This window comes from Nanorana parkeri, unplaced genomic scaffold (assembly GCF_000935625.1).
Source record: "Nanorana parkeri isolate BGI_ZX_2015 unplaced genomic scaffold, ASM93562v1 scaffold233, whole genome shotgun sequence".
Taxonomy (NCBI): domain Eukaryota; kingdom Metazoa; phylum Chordata; class Amphibia; order Anura; family Dicroglossidae; genus Nanorana; species Nanorana parkeri.
The window spans coordinates 1,330,229-1,347,879 of NW_017306501.1; the positions used below are offsets into that span (position 1 = coordinate 1,330,229).

Consider the following 17,651-nt stretch of genomic DNA (forward strand, 5'->3'; position numbering starts at 1 on the left):
GGGGGGGGGGGGGGGGGGGGTGCCAGTAGCCCCTATCTTAATTTTGGCTTCCCCTGTCTGCCTCACATCTTGTGTCCGGGTTTCTGCTGCCATGAAACCCGGACACAGCATTCAAAACCCTGACTGTCCGGGTGAATCCTGGACAGGTGGCAACCCTAGTGGAGGATTCACCTAGCTGATACATAACCATTCAGTGTACAAGCTTGTGTATGATATTTTGCATCTGCCTGTGTGTCCAGCCAGCTAGATTTCAGTATAATTGCACTCAAGCGGTGACTAACGGTAAGAGATTGTGAGCATGTGTTTACACTAACTCTGAAAGTAATATTGTCTGCTAACTAATATTGCTAGCTAACCGGTACCTGCTAGTGAGATCAACGTGTGGTCTGCAGAAGCCTGTGTGTCAGTCTGCTAGAGGTTAAAGTGTACTGACAAAGGTTGTGAGAAACAAGAATCCTCAAAGCCTGTAACTTGTGAGTGATGGCACCTTGGATTGTGTGTGTGTGTTGTTTGTGGTTGCTACCTGCTTCTGGATTGGGAAACTATTTGGACATTTGCCAGTGCGGTGGTCGATTTCTAAGGACATGTGACAGCAGGATGCTTGTTGATCCTTGAAAGGTCTGAACTGAAAATTTCAAGCAATGCTATCAGCTTTTCCAGCTATCTTCTGTAAACTACAAAACAAGTCTCCTCTATGTAATAAAGATGAGGAGAGGTGAAGGTGTTTAGTCCAAATCTGCAGAGCAGCCTACATTAATAACACGTCTCCTTCATAGATATTGTACAATTATTTAAGTGTTGCCACCCTGGAACAGGAAGTGTGTTACTGGCAGGATCACCAAGTGAAAATAAAGGAAAAAGGCTCAAAAAGTCACCACATCTTAGGGCTGTCATATATTAAATGTTGGATTTTGTGTTTCGACAAACTTTAAGCTCACTTTATTATTATACTCATCCAATAGAGAACATGTTGCTCTGTTCTTCACTCTATATCATGATGGTTATTGAGAAAATGTAGCTTGATATTAACCATAATACATAATTATTTCTGTTTAACTCATCCTTTTTTTGCAATATCATTAGTAATATAATTATACCATACATCACAATATATTTAATGGCACCACTATATGGGCAGTTTCTTATTTGCACATTGGATGACAGGGAGTATTGCTGCTGACCTAAAAGCTGACTGCAACTTTCTGCATTTATTGCAGGCACAATTTATAGTTAGGGACAATCTTGCAATGCCCTGATGGATTGTGACTAATGAGGGTCCCCTTTTCCAATATATAGCTAGGTACCTATAATTTGTTACAATCCTTGTGATCAGCTTTGGGCCTCAAAAGGCAACGCTCCAAAATGTCCTATGGAAACCAGTCAGAAATCATCTTGTACTGGTCTAATTTCAGCATTGTGAAATCTGATGGCTGTGGGTTACCATACTTAAGAATTAGGACTTTGTTCCTTGCCCTCTATATTGAATAAGGCTATTTGTCCTAACATTGAGGGCACATGTACTTTTTGCACATTAATGCATGCAGCTTAATGTATGTTATGTTGTGTTATATGCATTGCATTAAGGCACCGTATTTAAAATGAATAGGCTCCAAACACACTCTAACATGCCTAAAATCAACACCTTTTTTCTAACACAGCTCATGGTAATACAGTACCATATGTTCCCCTTCATTGCGGTGTGCTACAATGCAGGTACGGTGTCTTTGTGCATTTGGGTAAAATCCATGGATGAATGGCACCACATCACACCAACATATGTAATGCGTTGATCTGCATTGAGGTAGCATTCCCTATGGTACCGTGCATTACCACAACACAATAGTGTGAATAGGCCTTGAAAGATACATCATGGTGTTCAGCAGAGTCACAGCCAAAGAAAATTTTAGTTAGCATATAATAGTAAACCTTGATAAAAATCATGTTCTCTAAGGACCTTGACAGACTTGCAGTTATGTCATTGGCAACTTGTCACCCATGACAGAATCACTAGAAAGAGCAGAGAGAAACACTCACTTGGTTCTTGTCACTCCCTTGATAGCCGGATGAACAAGGCATTGCTCTTTGTGAGCGACAGAATCACATGTGTGACATGGTACTCAGTTAAGCTTTGGGAACAAAAGTTAATTTAGTGTTGATTGTTGTATACTTTATCTACATTTTACACTTATTGCCTTATTCAACAAACAATGCAAAAAGAGAAAGCATAAAGTGCAGTAACCTATAGCACCCAATCAGAATCCACTTTACGGAAATCAGACCAGTAAAGGATTGATTCTGATTGGCTGTTATAGCTACTGTACTTTGCACTTAGCGCCACATTTATTGAATAAACTCATATGTATCTTCCTCTTGAAAAAAGATAATTAAAACAAAAACAAGGGCAAATACTTGATAAATTAACTTAGTTTAAAGCTGAATTTCCTTTACTACAGGAAAAGCATTTTTGCAGTCTGTGAAAATATAAACTAATTTACACTAGAATATGAACATATAAATATACTAATTTAAATAAATCTGATTTCCTTTAAAGCTTACTTCAAAATGTAGACTTAAAATAAGACAGAATTCAGTGAAGAATTTGTTATTTCTTAAAAGAACAAGACTACAGTAAAGCAAGTTCAATGTCTAAATAATGCTGTAGATATTCTCAGTTGTCTGAAGAAAACTGGAAATGAAATTAAAAAGTCATTTAAGTTTATATTTTATATTAATCCAGTACGTAACCAAATATAGCAATTTAATTAGATTAATAGAAAACAAGTCATAATCTACAATTAACTTAAAATCCAACCAAAAGTGAATGGAACAAATGTTCAATGAAACTGTTTAAAATTGTTCCATGTTTGATATTTTAGTACCCTTATAAAAGAATAGTTCTCTACAGTGTATGATACTGCTTGCAATCACCGAAGACCCATTAGATGCTCAACTTTGTGGAGATCTTACTCAGTGCACTCTCTTTCTTCTAGTATGTGCATCTGTCTGCTTGCTCTTTGCTGCTGCTCTTTCAGTTCGGTGTAAGAGCGAGAGAATGTGTGAAATATGGATGTCACAGGAAATGCCATAAGCAAAATACCACTCAGTATGCTGCTTAGGGCCACCACCTGTCCTGGGATGCTTCGCGGAACCATGTCACCATAGCCTACAGTTGTCATGGAGATTACTGCCCACCAGTAACTTCCAGGGATACTGGTGAATTCCTGTTTGGCACCTAGCTCATTCTCTGCAAGATATACAAGAGGAGAAAACAGTGCCATAGCAACACACAAAAACAGAAGAAGTAGCCCAAATTCTCTGGTGCACCTTCTGACTGTGAGTCCAAGGGTCTGCAGTCCAAGAGAGTGCCTTGCTAGCCTCATGACATAAAAGATGCGCAAAGCTCGCAGTACGCGAAGTACTAGTCCCACCTTTTCCAAGTAGTTATTTCCTGTTCCTCCAGTCTTTTCTCCTGATAGTGAATCCACTATCAGAGTGATATAATAAGGCAAGATGGCCATCACGTCGATGATGTTAAGCGGTGTTCTTAGGAATACACACTTACTCTCAGCCTGGATAAAGCGTAGGATGAACTCCAAGGAAAACCAAGCCACGCAAACTGTCTCTAGAACAAAAATATTGTAGCACTTCTGAGAACATTCACCCTGCAAGAAGGGAAAATGAGAATAATAGTTAGCATATATTACCATCATATGATAGATCAAGTTTGATGCTACATGGTTCCAATGTATGAAAATGTTTGAATGATCTGTGTTTCCCATAGTGAACAATCACCTTCTTCAGTTCATATTTGTTGTGCAGCATAAATAATGAAATTATAGTCTGTTATGGGTAACAGAGAAAATCCAATTTATCAGACAGGTTTATATACATGGCCCAATATGTCTTACAAGTCCCAAGTGTGTATTTTTATAGCAGTCAGAAAAAAGCTTTAAAACACAATGATAGAGGGGTGAGTCTACATAGTTGTGCCAATATTACAGATTACCTAATAAGGCACCAGATCACATGACACTGTTGTATCAATGTTTATTAAGCCATTCACCCTTTCCATGCTATATTACCTATGCAGTGGTCATTTTGGGGGGAAAAATATAATTGAAAGTAGCATTTGTTACCAAGCTTCATCTTGCTTTTATATTAATGTAATTTAAACATGCACTTTGCTAATTCAGAATTAGCCTCTTTCCAATGTTAACCCAAATAAAAATGTTCTAAAAATGCCAACTTTCCTCTTTATACATCAGGTAACTGTCTGGGCGAAGAGCTGAAATTGTTGCAGATGTCAGATTTAAGTCTAATCTCCCTACTCTGCTTTCAAAAACACGTGAAACTTGTAAAGCTGATGAAAATCAGCGAGACACGGAAGGTCACAGGAAATCATTGACAGATGTCAGATATAATTTGAAGCATAGCTAGTACACTACATCAGCACTGCTGTTGTAGACTGCAGATAGCTGATGAATATATAGTGAAACCAATTGAATAATTTGTCATCCTGCTACTGTATTGAGGAGTTGAAGTGTCTTGATGTGTGCAATGCCTTTGATTTCCCAGCCAGGGCTCCTATTTAAAGCCAAGTGCTCTGATGATCCCTGTTAATCGTTTTAAATGTGCATGAATTTAGCCAAAACCAAATACCACTGAATAACACGCATTCCACAAATATTTATGTAACTATGAAATGACTTCATATAAAAGAACATTTCGATATTTGAATGCGTAGCAAACATATACGGTAACCCGGACGAATGCAGCCTACTTTTATTGACCCTGGAATTGATTTTTGGGGTTCTCAGATTATAAGCCCTTAAGTGCAGAACCTGGTTTATTAAATATTTTTGGGCATCCCAGGGCAATAGCAAACTTTCTACTGGTGTCCCATTACAATTGCAGCACCACTTAGGGTTTTAACGTTAAGTGAGTTAAAGAAGATCTGAACCCTAACTGGATGACATTTAGTTTACTAAAGCACTGTGAATAATAAAGCAATATAATTTTTTTTGTTTTGTATAAAAAATGTTTAAACTTTTTTGTGCATCTCAGTGTTGCTGATCTCCTCCAGTCTTTTTCGGCCACTACCTCTTTACATGGACTTGCTCCAGCATTGGTTGTGCAATATTGTTCTTGAGAGGTTTATTAATAGTGACAAAAGTGGACCGTGTCTCTTCAGTGTGCGTCAGTACTGCTTGCAGATTCCACAAGGGATACATGTGACAGTCACAGGCAGGAACACAACTGAAAGACATTTGTCACCCCATGACAGAAAGTGCCTGAACATGACAGGGGAATCAGATATTTTAATGAAATATGCACATTTAAAAAGTTAAAAAAAAAAAAAAAAAAAGAAGTTGAACGAACATGCCAAAGTTAAGGTGTTGTTAACATTTCCTTGTTTCTAAAATCAGTTTCTAAAAATAAACTGAAGCACTAACTACATTACTCACCTTCACTCTCTTTCCTTTCTTCTTCCAGTTTGAATGATGCCCGGTGTCATTCAACCCACTTCCTGGATTGCGGAGTGTCATGGACCCCCCTGGGGGAAGCAACCAGAATACACTGCACTCGCAGTACAATGATACAGAGAAAATGCTGAAATCACCACATCTGCAACAGTCTCTGCATCACTGAGGACCACCCAGGGGGAAAGAAAAGTCAAAAGGGAAATGGACCCTGCGATGTGACTTAGCTTAAACTTCTGAAATATTGCAGGTATAAAATATATATATATATGCGTGCACGTGTGTGTGGGGGGGGGGGGGTTGGGGTTTAGAGTTGGTGTTTGCAGCATATATGGGTGCTAATGATTAGCTTTAGATATTTTAGTCACTTCTGTAGATGTCCATAGTGATCAATCATGTAGATAGATAATTGCCCCTAAATTTAAGACAACTGCAATTGCACTGGACACTACATGAAAAGCACATTCACATCATACATGTTCCTGTAATTTTTTTCTGTGGTTTGTTGGAGGTGCTGTTTCTTTGCAAGCTGCATTAGAGTGAAACTGCATAAACATGACTATTTTACCACTTACACTTCTAGTTGGGTCCTCTAAATCATTATTATGAATTATATAGATATAGCCTAAGGCAGAAAGTGCTAAGGTTCTGCATGATTCAGTATGTTCTTTGTGGTTATTTGTGTAATATGGTATACGGGGAACAGGTTTTTTAAGATCTTATGAAAATCGTGCATACTAAGCTTAGTTTTCTTATCTGCTCTTGCTTTAAATCACAGTAAATAATAATTTAACTATATTATAACTATAACTTTTCCTAAAAAAAAAATCCACATATCAGTTGTGTGCATTGCAAGTGGTTGATTAAAATGTATTGTTATCCCTGCCTGCTTCCAATTGTATGGAAGCTCACAAATTACTTCCCCCACTTCCTTTTTCTGCAGTCACTTCCTAAATGCTGAGTAGGACAGTCTTCCTGTTACAGGCCCTTGGTCAGGCGCAGTGATGTAATAACAGATAAATTGTTGGGAAGAGCAGTACACCAATCACACAAGCAGAACATTACACTTCTGTTCGTTTCACAGAATGTCTGTATACAACAATTGTGTTTTATTTCCACGTTTTAAAAATGTATGGTTTGTTGCAGATTGAACTGGTAATCGACATTTTATAACTAAATTACAAAATAAACCTTGTGTAGCAATATAAATGTTATATCAATTTCTAAATGAGTTGAGTTACCCTTGGATTCCTTTTTCATGAGCAACAGTTGGCTAAATGTCAGTTCAGTTAGCTGTATGAATCAGAGACCATCTCTTTTCTCTTGGAAAGAAATGTGAGCACTTAAAAACATGCACTTCATTTTCTGCAACGAACTTTGACTGCAGTTTTCTAGTGAGTGCAAAAAGGCCAACAACCTATTTTTTTTCCTTTTTCTGTAGTCGGCTATTTTAAATGGTGGATGAAACAAAAGTCAAAGACAGTTACCTGAAATCCAGTAACTCCATTTTTATTTTATATTTTTATGGGGGAAAAAATTGCTTCTGGAAAGGGAATATTCTACATTCTAACTTGTGAACATGTATTTTGGAGCACTAAAGAGACCTTTGAAATACTAACAAGGAAAGTGAGAAAAAGGGACACATTTGAAAAAAATAAATCTTTGCAAATTCATACATACATTTGCTAGAAACATCTGCTGTATTTGCTGTGTGGTAAATGTGCTGTTGGTGAATGATTAAAGCTGATCTCCAGATTCTCCCTAATTCCTGCCACCTACCTCTAACTAGTCCCCGGCAGTAAAAAAAAGACAAAAAAACCCCAAAAAGCCTACATAAAAACCATTTTTATTCACTTAATGCACAACTTTGGGCACAATGAACTTCCCATAATGAACGCTACCTTCCACTTCCGCTATACTTCTGTGCCAATTCGCATGTATGCACTGCAGGTTTCATAGACCTCAGGGCTATGGTCAAATCTCCACATCCCTCTTCTCCTGGCCATTCACAAAACCTGTTTTATTGAATGGTGAGGAGGAGAGCAAGGTTGATTTGCAACTGTAACGGTAAGGTTTCTGAGACCTGCAGTGCTTACATGAGAATTGCAGTACTTACATCAAAGCGGGCATGGAAGTACAGCTCCACGGTACTTGCACATGCATATAGACAAGAAGATATACGGGATTTAAAAGATAGTAAAAATGGACAAAGAAGGGGAAAAAAGTAATGGTCCCAACCACCCAATGTTACCTGCACACAAGGAATGTGGACTCTTATCCCCATGGCAAAGGTAACTATGCTATACATGGTATAAAAAGCCCTATAATGACTGCTTCTTTTCAATTCCCAGTTTAGCAACTAGAGTAGAATAGCTAAATAAAGTCATATTTAAATCTTAAACCATTCTCTCTCGCTCTCTCTCTCTACATCACTGACCACATGGTTCTCTTGCATAACATGGTAAAACAACCATGAATATTGGTTCAAACTAGTTTTGCACAACACAGAACAGCAATACAGTGTACATTTGGAAAATAACTTTAGTCACAAAAAATATCACTAAGCTCTTCCCCAGGAATCAATTAGCACTGTAAATATTGTCTCCCGCCCGCAAGGTGCCATTGGCCTTCCTTGTAGCAAGCAACATATACATGTGTCAGTTCTATCTGAAAGCCAAAGAGAGAATGGATTAGCATTCAACCACCCGGGGAGATAGCAGCAATGAAAATCAATTTCTACAAAGACAGAGGGTGGCAGATTTAAGCTATAGGCGGAAAACCCTTTTTAACTGTATTATCTTGGGAGCAAAAATTGTACTGACAATTTATTTTTCGACACAGCATAACCTGTATGCTACAAGCCCATAAACACATAAGTAAACAAAATCCAATTACAACAGTGTCTGTTCAGTTTCACGCTTGCTGTAGACTACAAATCATACTGTTGGTACAGAGGTACTGGTAAAGTATTGCAGCCTCAGATTACTGCTATCACTGTACTGAAGCCATGAAATTACAATTGCTCTCCACAGTAGGGTATGACGGTTCCTGTAATTGTATAGCTGTTAACCTTCCTGTGGAGATTACAATTAAACAATACAAACGTGAAAAAAGGCTGAGGAAAAAAAGCTTAATTGAAGTAACTTTAGAAAAAAAAAAAAAAAAGGTTTGGGCTTTAGTAAAGCAGTATGCTCTTCAGAAAGAAGAGTCATATTGAGATGTATAGTCAGTGTTTTTGGATGTTTTAGCCTTTTTTGATATTTGAAGTGTCATTTATCAATATGGCCTCAGGTGGCTGCATTACTGACTGATTTTCCAATGACATTTTACATTTTTTCAAGGAGCTGCTAGTGATGGATTGTCAAACTGATCTGAGGCAAAAATGAGTGTTCAACCATTTTCCTAACCATATCAGTGTCACAAGACACACACATTTCTCAGTCTTCTGTAATGTTCAGTCCTTGAACATTAATTTCTACTTCTAAATGTCATCTTTTCCAAGGCTACACAATGATCAGGAATAAATATGGCTAACCTGTGGCTCTTCTAGCCTTACAACATGACCCAGTGCTTAACAGCACAGGAACCGGGGTTTGATTGATTACAAAGAAAACTGAGCCTTCAAGCCCCCAAACACTTAGAGAATCTGTCAAGACAACAATAAAGGAACTGTTAACAAATCAATAACTTGCACCCCTTACAAACTATATCATGCCTTGTGTGTTAACCCAGCTCGCCAGGCATGTCCAAGGCATCATCCGACTATATCCTAAAGGTCAGCATAGATGAATGCAGGTTCAAGTGCATTCATTGCTATTTATATTCCTATGTATACTGTACACTGCTGGCTTATGAAAAGGTTGGGCAGACATGACATTTTGCAATGAAAGTGTGCATAGAGTGATTTATCTGTTGTGCTGTGCTAACCATTTTAGATATAGGAAATAGAAGAGCTATCATCTGATTTGTTTTAAAGGAGCAAACCCTAGGCCTGTCATATTCCTACTTGATTCATTATCCCAAAGGATACTACTCCAGAAAAAGTATGCAGCCATTAAAGGAGAACTATGAGGTGAGTGATTTTCACTCAACCTCATAGTTCTAGCTGACGTGTGACAATGAAACTGTCACACGTCGGCTCAATGGATCGGGAAGTGAGCAAACACATACCGCCGCTCGCTCACTTCTCCATCATGTCCCTGCAGAGAGCCGTGACTCACGGCTCCCTGGAGGGATTCACCCCCTCCCCGATCCTCCAGCGCTGACTGGCGGAACGGACGGGGGAGGGGCGGGTGCAGCTGGCTCTGCCTCTAGATAGGCAGAGCCAGCTGTCAATCACGCAGCTGGGTGGATCTCGACAGTAATGTCGGGATCCGTCCCGGCTGCGGTGGTCTCAGTATACCACGAGCTGTAGCTCGCGGTATACTGAGCTTTGGGTCACGGGAGGACGCTAGTTTGTGTCCTCCCGTGACCCTTAGGAGAACTATGGGGAAAAAACTTACCCCATAGTTCTCCTTTAAAGTAGGAATGCCGGACCAGCATACCCTTTTTTTTGGTGGGATTTTGATATTAACCCATACTTTATATTGTAAGCTCCTTGAGGGTAGGGACTGATGTGAATGTGCAACTATGTAAAGCGCTGCGTAAATTGGCGGCGCTATATAAATACCTGTAATAAATAAATATATTAAATATTCATATTAATCAGCATAAACACTATTATTATTATTATTACTACTAAGGTACTGAAAGTTCTAGTAGATTAAAGCAACAAGGGTTCAATGACAGAAAGTCATAAACACATTTTTTGACCCTGGCTTAATAGGTTCAATGCCAAGACAGCTGTCCTTTACCCTTAATATGAAGGAGTCCTATCAAGACAAGAAGACCCATCTAATGTTTTTGGCACAATCTAATACAAGTACAGGGTGACATTTTTTATCTTGATTTTTGGAGATGATTTAAGGTAACACATATGGTTCTATTGTTCAAATCCTTATAAATAGGGCCTACAAGCCCATATTCACTGAACATGCAAGACTTGCTGCTTGTTCCTGGCCTTCCAAATAAACCTACTTCTTGATGATCTTCCAGTGTCGATCCTCCATTTATTCTACTTAATTTTTTAGTTTAATAACTCGCTAAGAACTAACTCAAGGATGTGGATGACAGGATTGGAGCTTGCACTTAAAATAAACCCCAAGCACCCTCTCCCCCTTGCACAGCATTCCTTGTTTTTCCTTCTTACTTACTTTTTTCCAGTACTGTGTTTTTCATCTTTTTACTGACAGACACTGATATTGCCAGGTACAAAGTTCTAACAGATTAATGTACAGTATGTAATACAATGTAATTGTATTTTTTAATTAGGCTAATGGTACTTTAATTAATTAACTTCATTTGCTGTGCTTAGAAAGCAGCTTTAAAGTAAACCTGTTAGTACTCAAAAGTGACCCTGTCACCAGACCTAAATTTATTTTTTAGTCTTGAAAAAAAGAAAATTCTTAATATTACTTAAAGGATTGCCCTTTTTTCTATTATTTTGCATTTTTTCTTTCACAAAAGTACTGTTTTGTACTTTTCAATTTAGAAGCACTGTAAGTTTCACAGAATTTGACGTTGTCGGAATGCATTTTGTGTCTGTCACAGCCCCTGCTGCTCCTCGCTCCTCATTTCCCACTCTCCCTGCTTCTACAACATGTTTGATGTTTGTATCAGGCTCCCCACACTGCCTTATTATTCATGTCATATAGCATCTTGAAGATGAACTGGGAGCCACACAGAGGAGAGCCAGGAGCAGTTACAAAGATGCCAGGTATTCAGTTTAGTGATGTCAGAGAAATCTGCACTCCATTGACAGGTAGTCCTTTGTTTATTAGTAATCCCAGCATATTTTCAGGTGCTGTAATCTCTCCTTGTGTTCAGCTTCTCCTTTTAGCAGAGTGCAGACACAGGAGAGCTGCAGATTCCTCTGACATTTGGCTTTCCTTGCCATCCACTGTGGAGGTGAAAGTCACTGGACCACCAGGCAAGATTTCATTTGTGATACCTTTGGCTACCATTGGATGTGTTTTTCCTCTCATGTGGTCCCCCACTTAGTCAGGGGGTGCTGTCTGCCTCCCACACATGGAGTTCAGTTTGGAGTGGCTTCTCCATATACCTCTGTACGTCTGTCTCCTGAAGAAGCCTCTTGGAGGTGAAATACGCAGAGAATAAGAGATGCCTATCTTCTTCCCAATCGTCCAGACACCGTATCCAACTACTTATTTGAACTCAAGTTGAGGACAATCATTATTCATTAATATTATGTACATTCATTGACTGGATGGTGATAGTGTGGCATCCTTCTCCAGACGTTCATGAGGAGGCCTGCTTTTATGTTGTTTTTACATATTTTTAATGCACATTGTATATATTTGGTTATTTCATCATAGTGACTGGCCATCAGGAAGGTGGGAGTAAAGAGGCCATTGAGAAGTGATAGAAAATTCACAAATGACAGCGCTCCGAAATTCAGGCCACCAAGTTGCATGTTGTGCTGCATCCTGTTCAGTACCTTCAGCACTATGATACCTTTTGGCAATAAAAGCTCTATCTTGACAGGCTCCCTTCAAAAGATAAGAGCACTTTACCGCCCTCCTTTACTTCAGCATTGTTGTAACAAAACATATTTACTTGTGGGCTCTCCGGTGACTTTTTTATAGTTGTACAACTTAAATACTGTGCCACGCTGATTTTTATTTAGCTAGTTTCACTAATCAATTACCAGTTTAATGAAGACTGAATTGCAGAATAAAATAAAGGTCTGCAATTATGTTTGATCTTCAAGTTTTCCATGCACGAACCTCTATAGTCATACATTTGTGGGGATAGGTCAAACGATCCCATACTGAAAAGAGCTTTTCATTTTTATTTAAAAAAAAACACTGAAATCTTTAAAACCCTTAAAAGAGCTAAAAGAGTAATGCCTGTAAAATACATAATATTATATTCCCCTATGTTATCTTTTCTAATCATGTTTTTCTAGAGCAAGATTGAATGAGGATAGATGCCACTGATTTGATAACCCAATAAATGGCTCAAGCTTAACTTAATCTGTCCATATAGGTTCTACACAGTGCTACAGTACGGAAGATATACTATTTTAAGCTATGGTCTAAATGTATATTGTTATCTACAGTGTCTTTCCTATTTTATAAGAATGCACACATAAAGAAGTAGTGTTATGTAGCTACCACTACCAAGAAATCACAATATCTACAATCTCCTATGCATTAATGTAGACCAATTAGCCTTTAATAATCAATAACTGTCAAAATTCTGACCTTGCTGTATGCTTATTACAGTATGCAATGCAATATTCACAACAAGCACTTCGGGGATTAGATAATATTGTGCTACTACAGTGTCTCTGAAAACACAAAGAAAATCTCTGGGGCATAAAAACAAGGGCATCTAATTATGACTAGCTGTAGACAACTGTGAGAATACAATATTATCCTGAAATTGAAACATCAAACATTTGTGAGCATAGCAACAGTATATTTACTAGGTATAAAAATTCTAATTGGAACTCCACTCTGTATTATTTGTTTTCATACCAAACTTGTACTATTTTTACTGATTTTTTACTTGTTTTTGGGTTTCATAAACTGATCACTAGAAGACTGCTAGTAAAGCTGGCCATTCATGTGTCAGTCCCTCATTTAAATAGATTTTTATGAATAAAGGCTATATATGTACATGCACGCCGTCCTGATGAAGTCTTATGACGAAACATGTAGATGAGCGGGTGTACGTTGAGATCACTAAACCCCAGTCTTTACATAGAAGGAGCACAATGGTGCAGTGTTTTTATGCGATTTGTTTCTTGACTCTTGTGAGTATTTTTAACCTTTTACTAAAGTCTTTTATTGAACATACTGCACTATGAATGTCCCCATTTATTCCCTTTGAGCTATTTTTGGGTCGCTTTCTGGACCTCCTTTATGAGGAGACCTGAAGTGGATAAGTCGTGGGACTTTTATATCTGTATAGAGCTAGAGAAGGTGGTGCTGCTGAACGTCTCCCACAGGGATTGTTGAGAGGCAGACCAACAATTGGATATACCCTAAGCGAGTTACAAGGGCTATCTGGTGAGTGCGGACCTTTTCTGTTAATACACGTGGAGCACTGAGACGCGTGGAACATTACAACTTCACATATGGACATATTGATTTTTTGATTATCACTTTCACTTTATTTTGTAAGCACATTTATTATGATTCTTTATTGTTTTTAATTTATATACACATGCAACTTGTGTACATCACAGGTTTATACCTTAGCTGAGATTTTATTTTCTTGCAGATATTTATCACTTTATTATATCCCACATTTGAATGTAGTGGTTTCTAAGAAAACTGCATCAAAGACAAAACTTGTTAGATTTGTATCACATTTTATATAGATCATTCACATGAGCGCAGTGTAATTTGGATTTCATTTGTCCAGAAAGTGATAGACAAGGTGCTGGGGAGCTCCATTGCTACATCCTTCATGGCTACTCTCCCACCCCAGTGCCTATCCTAATGCTCTGAAGTTTAATGGGGCAGCTTTTGACCGCATTCACACAGAAGTACAGCGTGAAGAGACAGTTATTGATGGGCCCCGAGCTGCAGGAAGCATGTGAGCAGCTCATGTAACTCTATGGAGATGCAGGAGCTGTGCGCCCTCACATGCTGCATTCCGCAACTCAGTTTTGACAGCTGTACATAGACGGAGTTAAATGTAGAGCTGCAACAACTAATCGATGCAGTCAATAAAAATCGATGATGTAAAACGTTGTCAACGTTTTCCATCATCGATTAGTCAGCTATCAATTAGTTTACCCTGCTCATGGCTCCACACACGACCCAAGCCGCACAACAGACGACACGCCTCTTCTCCCCGCTCTGAGCTCCCTAACGCGCCGCTGCCCGCCAACGATCGAGGGGGAATGGCACCTGACAGGCCCACTATCTCGCATCTAAAAGTAAGAGTGCCTGCTCCCCCACACATGGTGCTTGTTTTTTTTAATGTACTGCTGGGATAGTGGGAACTGTTGTATTCTCTATAGCTGATGGTACATTGCGCTGTATATGTACCTTCAGCTATAGAGTAATACAAATCCCAGCAATATATTATACACTGTATGTATATTGTATTGCTGGGATTTGTTGTATTCCTCTATAGCTGGTGGTATTCTGCCCTGCGCTGTATAATTATACAGCGCAGGGCAGAATACCACCAGCTATAGAGGAATACAACAAATCCCAGCAAATGCATTATACAGCGCAATGCAGAATACCGCCAGGTATAATGTACTATTGCTGGGATTTGTGGTATTCCTCTATAGATGGTGGTATTCTGTATTGTGCTGCATAATGTATTATTGCTGGGATTTGTAGTCCTCTATAGCCGGTGCCATTCTGCATTCATTGCTGTATAATTTTACACTTTCCATTTCACTATATTGCACACCACACTTTTTTTTTTACTTCCACCACTCCAAGCTTTCTCCCATGATGGACTACAATCTCAATACAAACTAGTAGTCCATCACTGGAGCCATTTAAAAAAAAATCCTATTAACTGATTAATCGAACTTAATAATCGGCTAACTAATCGATTAGCACTGATGAAGCCACTGGGATACGCAGTGAAATTTTCAGTCATTACTGATAAACAATTCCAGTTGAACATAGCCAACTGCTACTACCTAGCAAATAGCTGTAAACAATGAATAGATCCGATAGACACTGCCCTTAAAATTGGTTGTCATCTAAAGATAAGATATATCTACAGTCAGCTTGTGGGTGCGAGTAAGTGACTTTGTTCGTACATATACTACTGCCTGCACACACCTGCAGAGGTCCCCAAAACCTTTCTGTTTGGGCCATATTACCCGATGTTCTGACAAAACTTATGGGTAGTGTCAGAGCTTGCTACTACCACTTGCACATTCCTTTTCACTCATCACTATCATGGTTTGTCTTTTTGGCCAACAAGAATGTGCAGGATGTAGGAAGGGCAGGTCTGAGAAGGTGCCATTGTTTCTCCTATCAGAATGACCTAGGCTGTAATTGTAGGGTTACTAAGGCTGCTACAGACATGTGGCGTCACGTGTAGCAGTTTATATTTTTGTACTGAAAGAGTCTTTTTAAGAAAAAGCCCTAAATGAAAATTATCTAATGAGCCTGATGTGTGATCATTCACTTTCCAATACTACACTGCAAGCAATGCATTACCATAATGCCTCTGCATGCACTGGGCAGTGGATAAGTCACAAGATAAATGACTGCATATTGAATCTATTAACATAATGAATGAACCTATCTAACATTTGCAGTAGTGAGCTGTTTGCATCAACATTTCCTTAGTCTTCCTGTGATTTACACATTTGCTTATGCATCCTTGTAGTTTTATTTTTCCTTGCACAGTTAATATGCAATTATAGTCAATAGTTCATATTGTATATGATTTCCATATTTTTCAGATACATTATTATTGCTGCTTTCATGCATCACTGTTTCTAATAATTGCCAGGTTTTTTTCCCTGGTGTATAGGTTGAAATTCACAATGTTGGTTTTCTTGTATAAAGAAACATAAAATTATGATTCTGTACCTGTAACTTTTTCCAAAAAAGTGCGGTCATCAAACAGTTTCCAGAAACACTGTCTTTATCATATTTTCTTCCAAACATGTTCCTACATTTCTGCATCACAGATTTAAAGGGTAAGCCATCGGTATTGCAACTAACATGTAGTGTACTTGGTATCCAGAGCATATCATCTAAATATCGCTGCTAGGAATTTCACAATTGAGTTCTTTATAGAGCTCTTCCATGTCCTGGAGTTGGTTGGACATTTATTTAGGGCTAGTTCACACCAGTCACAGTGCGTTCCGGCCAGAACGCACTGAATTGCATTGCGGTCGGCTCACTTTGTTGTGGGGCGGCAGGGGGCGTGGCGGTGCGTTGAACTCAATGGCACCGTAGCCACGCCCTCCAGGCGCAAATCGATCAGCCTGCAAGCACTTTTTTTCTGAATGGACCGGAACGCAGGCATTGATGTGCCACGTGTTTCAGTGTGGCCAATTGCATTGTGGCCGGGGGCATGGATGCAGTGCCATTCACTTCAATACATCACCACGCTCCCTTCCACCCCACAATGCAATCCAGTGCGTTCCGGCCAGAATGGGGCCGGAACGCACTGTGCTGGTGTGAACTAGCCCTTATACTAGAGATGGGGTAGGCAACCTTGGCACTCCAGCTGTGGTGAAACTACTATCCCAGCATGCCTCTGCCTCTTTGAGTCATGCCTGTGGCTGTCAAAATCTTGCAATGCCTCAGGATTTGTAGTTTCACAACAGCTGGACTGCTAAGGTTGCCTACACCTGTACTTGAGCAATAATAATACTATGTAACCCTTAGCAACCAATTGGATTTCATTTTACTAAAGTCAGATAAGTTAACCAATAATTTAAAGGCTTAAGGTATATCTTGTCAGCCAAGGATCCCTCTCTGTGCCTATCCAGTGAAATCACCAGTACCGGCTGTCAGTTTGACAGCTGTATCCTACTCTGTGACAGCAGCTCTTCTATGACGAAAGCATCCAACATCTTTTGCAGGCTTCAGTCATAAATGCATTGTAATAATATAGATATAATTCATTTTGCTTCATGTTTATATGCAGATCCAAGGCTTGTCCGTTACAGGTGTAAAACATTGTTTTTTCCACACAAATGTTCCTGTTAAATCCTGTAAACATTTAGCATTAACCTCAGTTCTAATGAAGCCTTCCCAGCCTTTAGCTATTTTTTTGCTTTTGTTAACACATTTTGCATTTAAACTTTTTCCATTTTTGTTTCTTTCATTTGTTTTCGTAGCACTGTGTTAAAAGTACATAACATTTTAAAAAGACTGTATTTTATTTATTAACAGCTCTTCCAAGCTCTGCACCAGAAACATAATTTTAGTGTAATTTTAAATGAAACAAACTGCATAAAACTGAATAAAGAATAGAATTAAATTTGCATTTTTTATCTACAATGACACTAGTTGTAGAATCTACCACTAGTCAAAGTGAAAAATATATTTTCCATTTGATTACTTTTGTGTTTTTAGAATATATAAAATAGAATTATATATA

At 38.7% G+C, this 17,651-nt stretch overlaps 1 protein-coding gene across 1 annotated transcript in view; it reads right to left on the minus strand.

Moving 5' to 3' along the window:
- Positions 1-2,456: 2,456 nt before the first annotated feature.
- KCNG2 (potassium voltage-gated channel modifier subfamily G member 2) overlaps positions 2,457-17,651 on the minus strand; it is a 35,350-nt gene continuing 20,155 nt past the window's right edge. Inside the window, exon 2 of the mRNA XM_018556304.1 lies at positions 2,457-3,662. Coding sequence (XP_018411806.1) covers positions 2,964-3,662 — 699 coding nt within the window. The 3' untranslated portion in view covers positions 2,457-2,963. The remainder of the gene's footprint in view (positions 3,663-17,651) is intronic.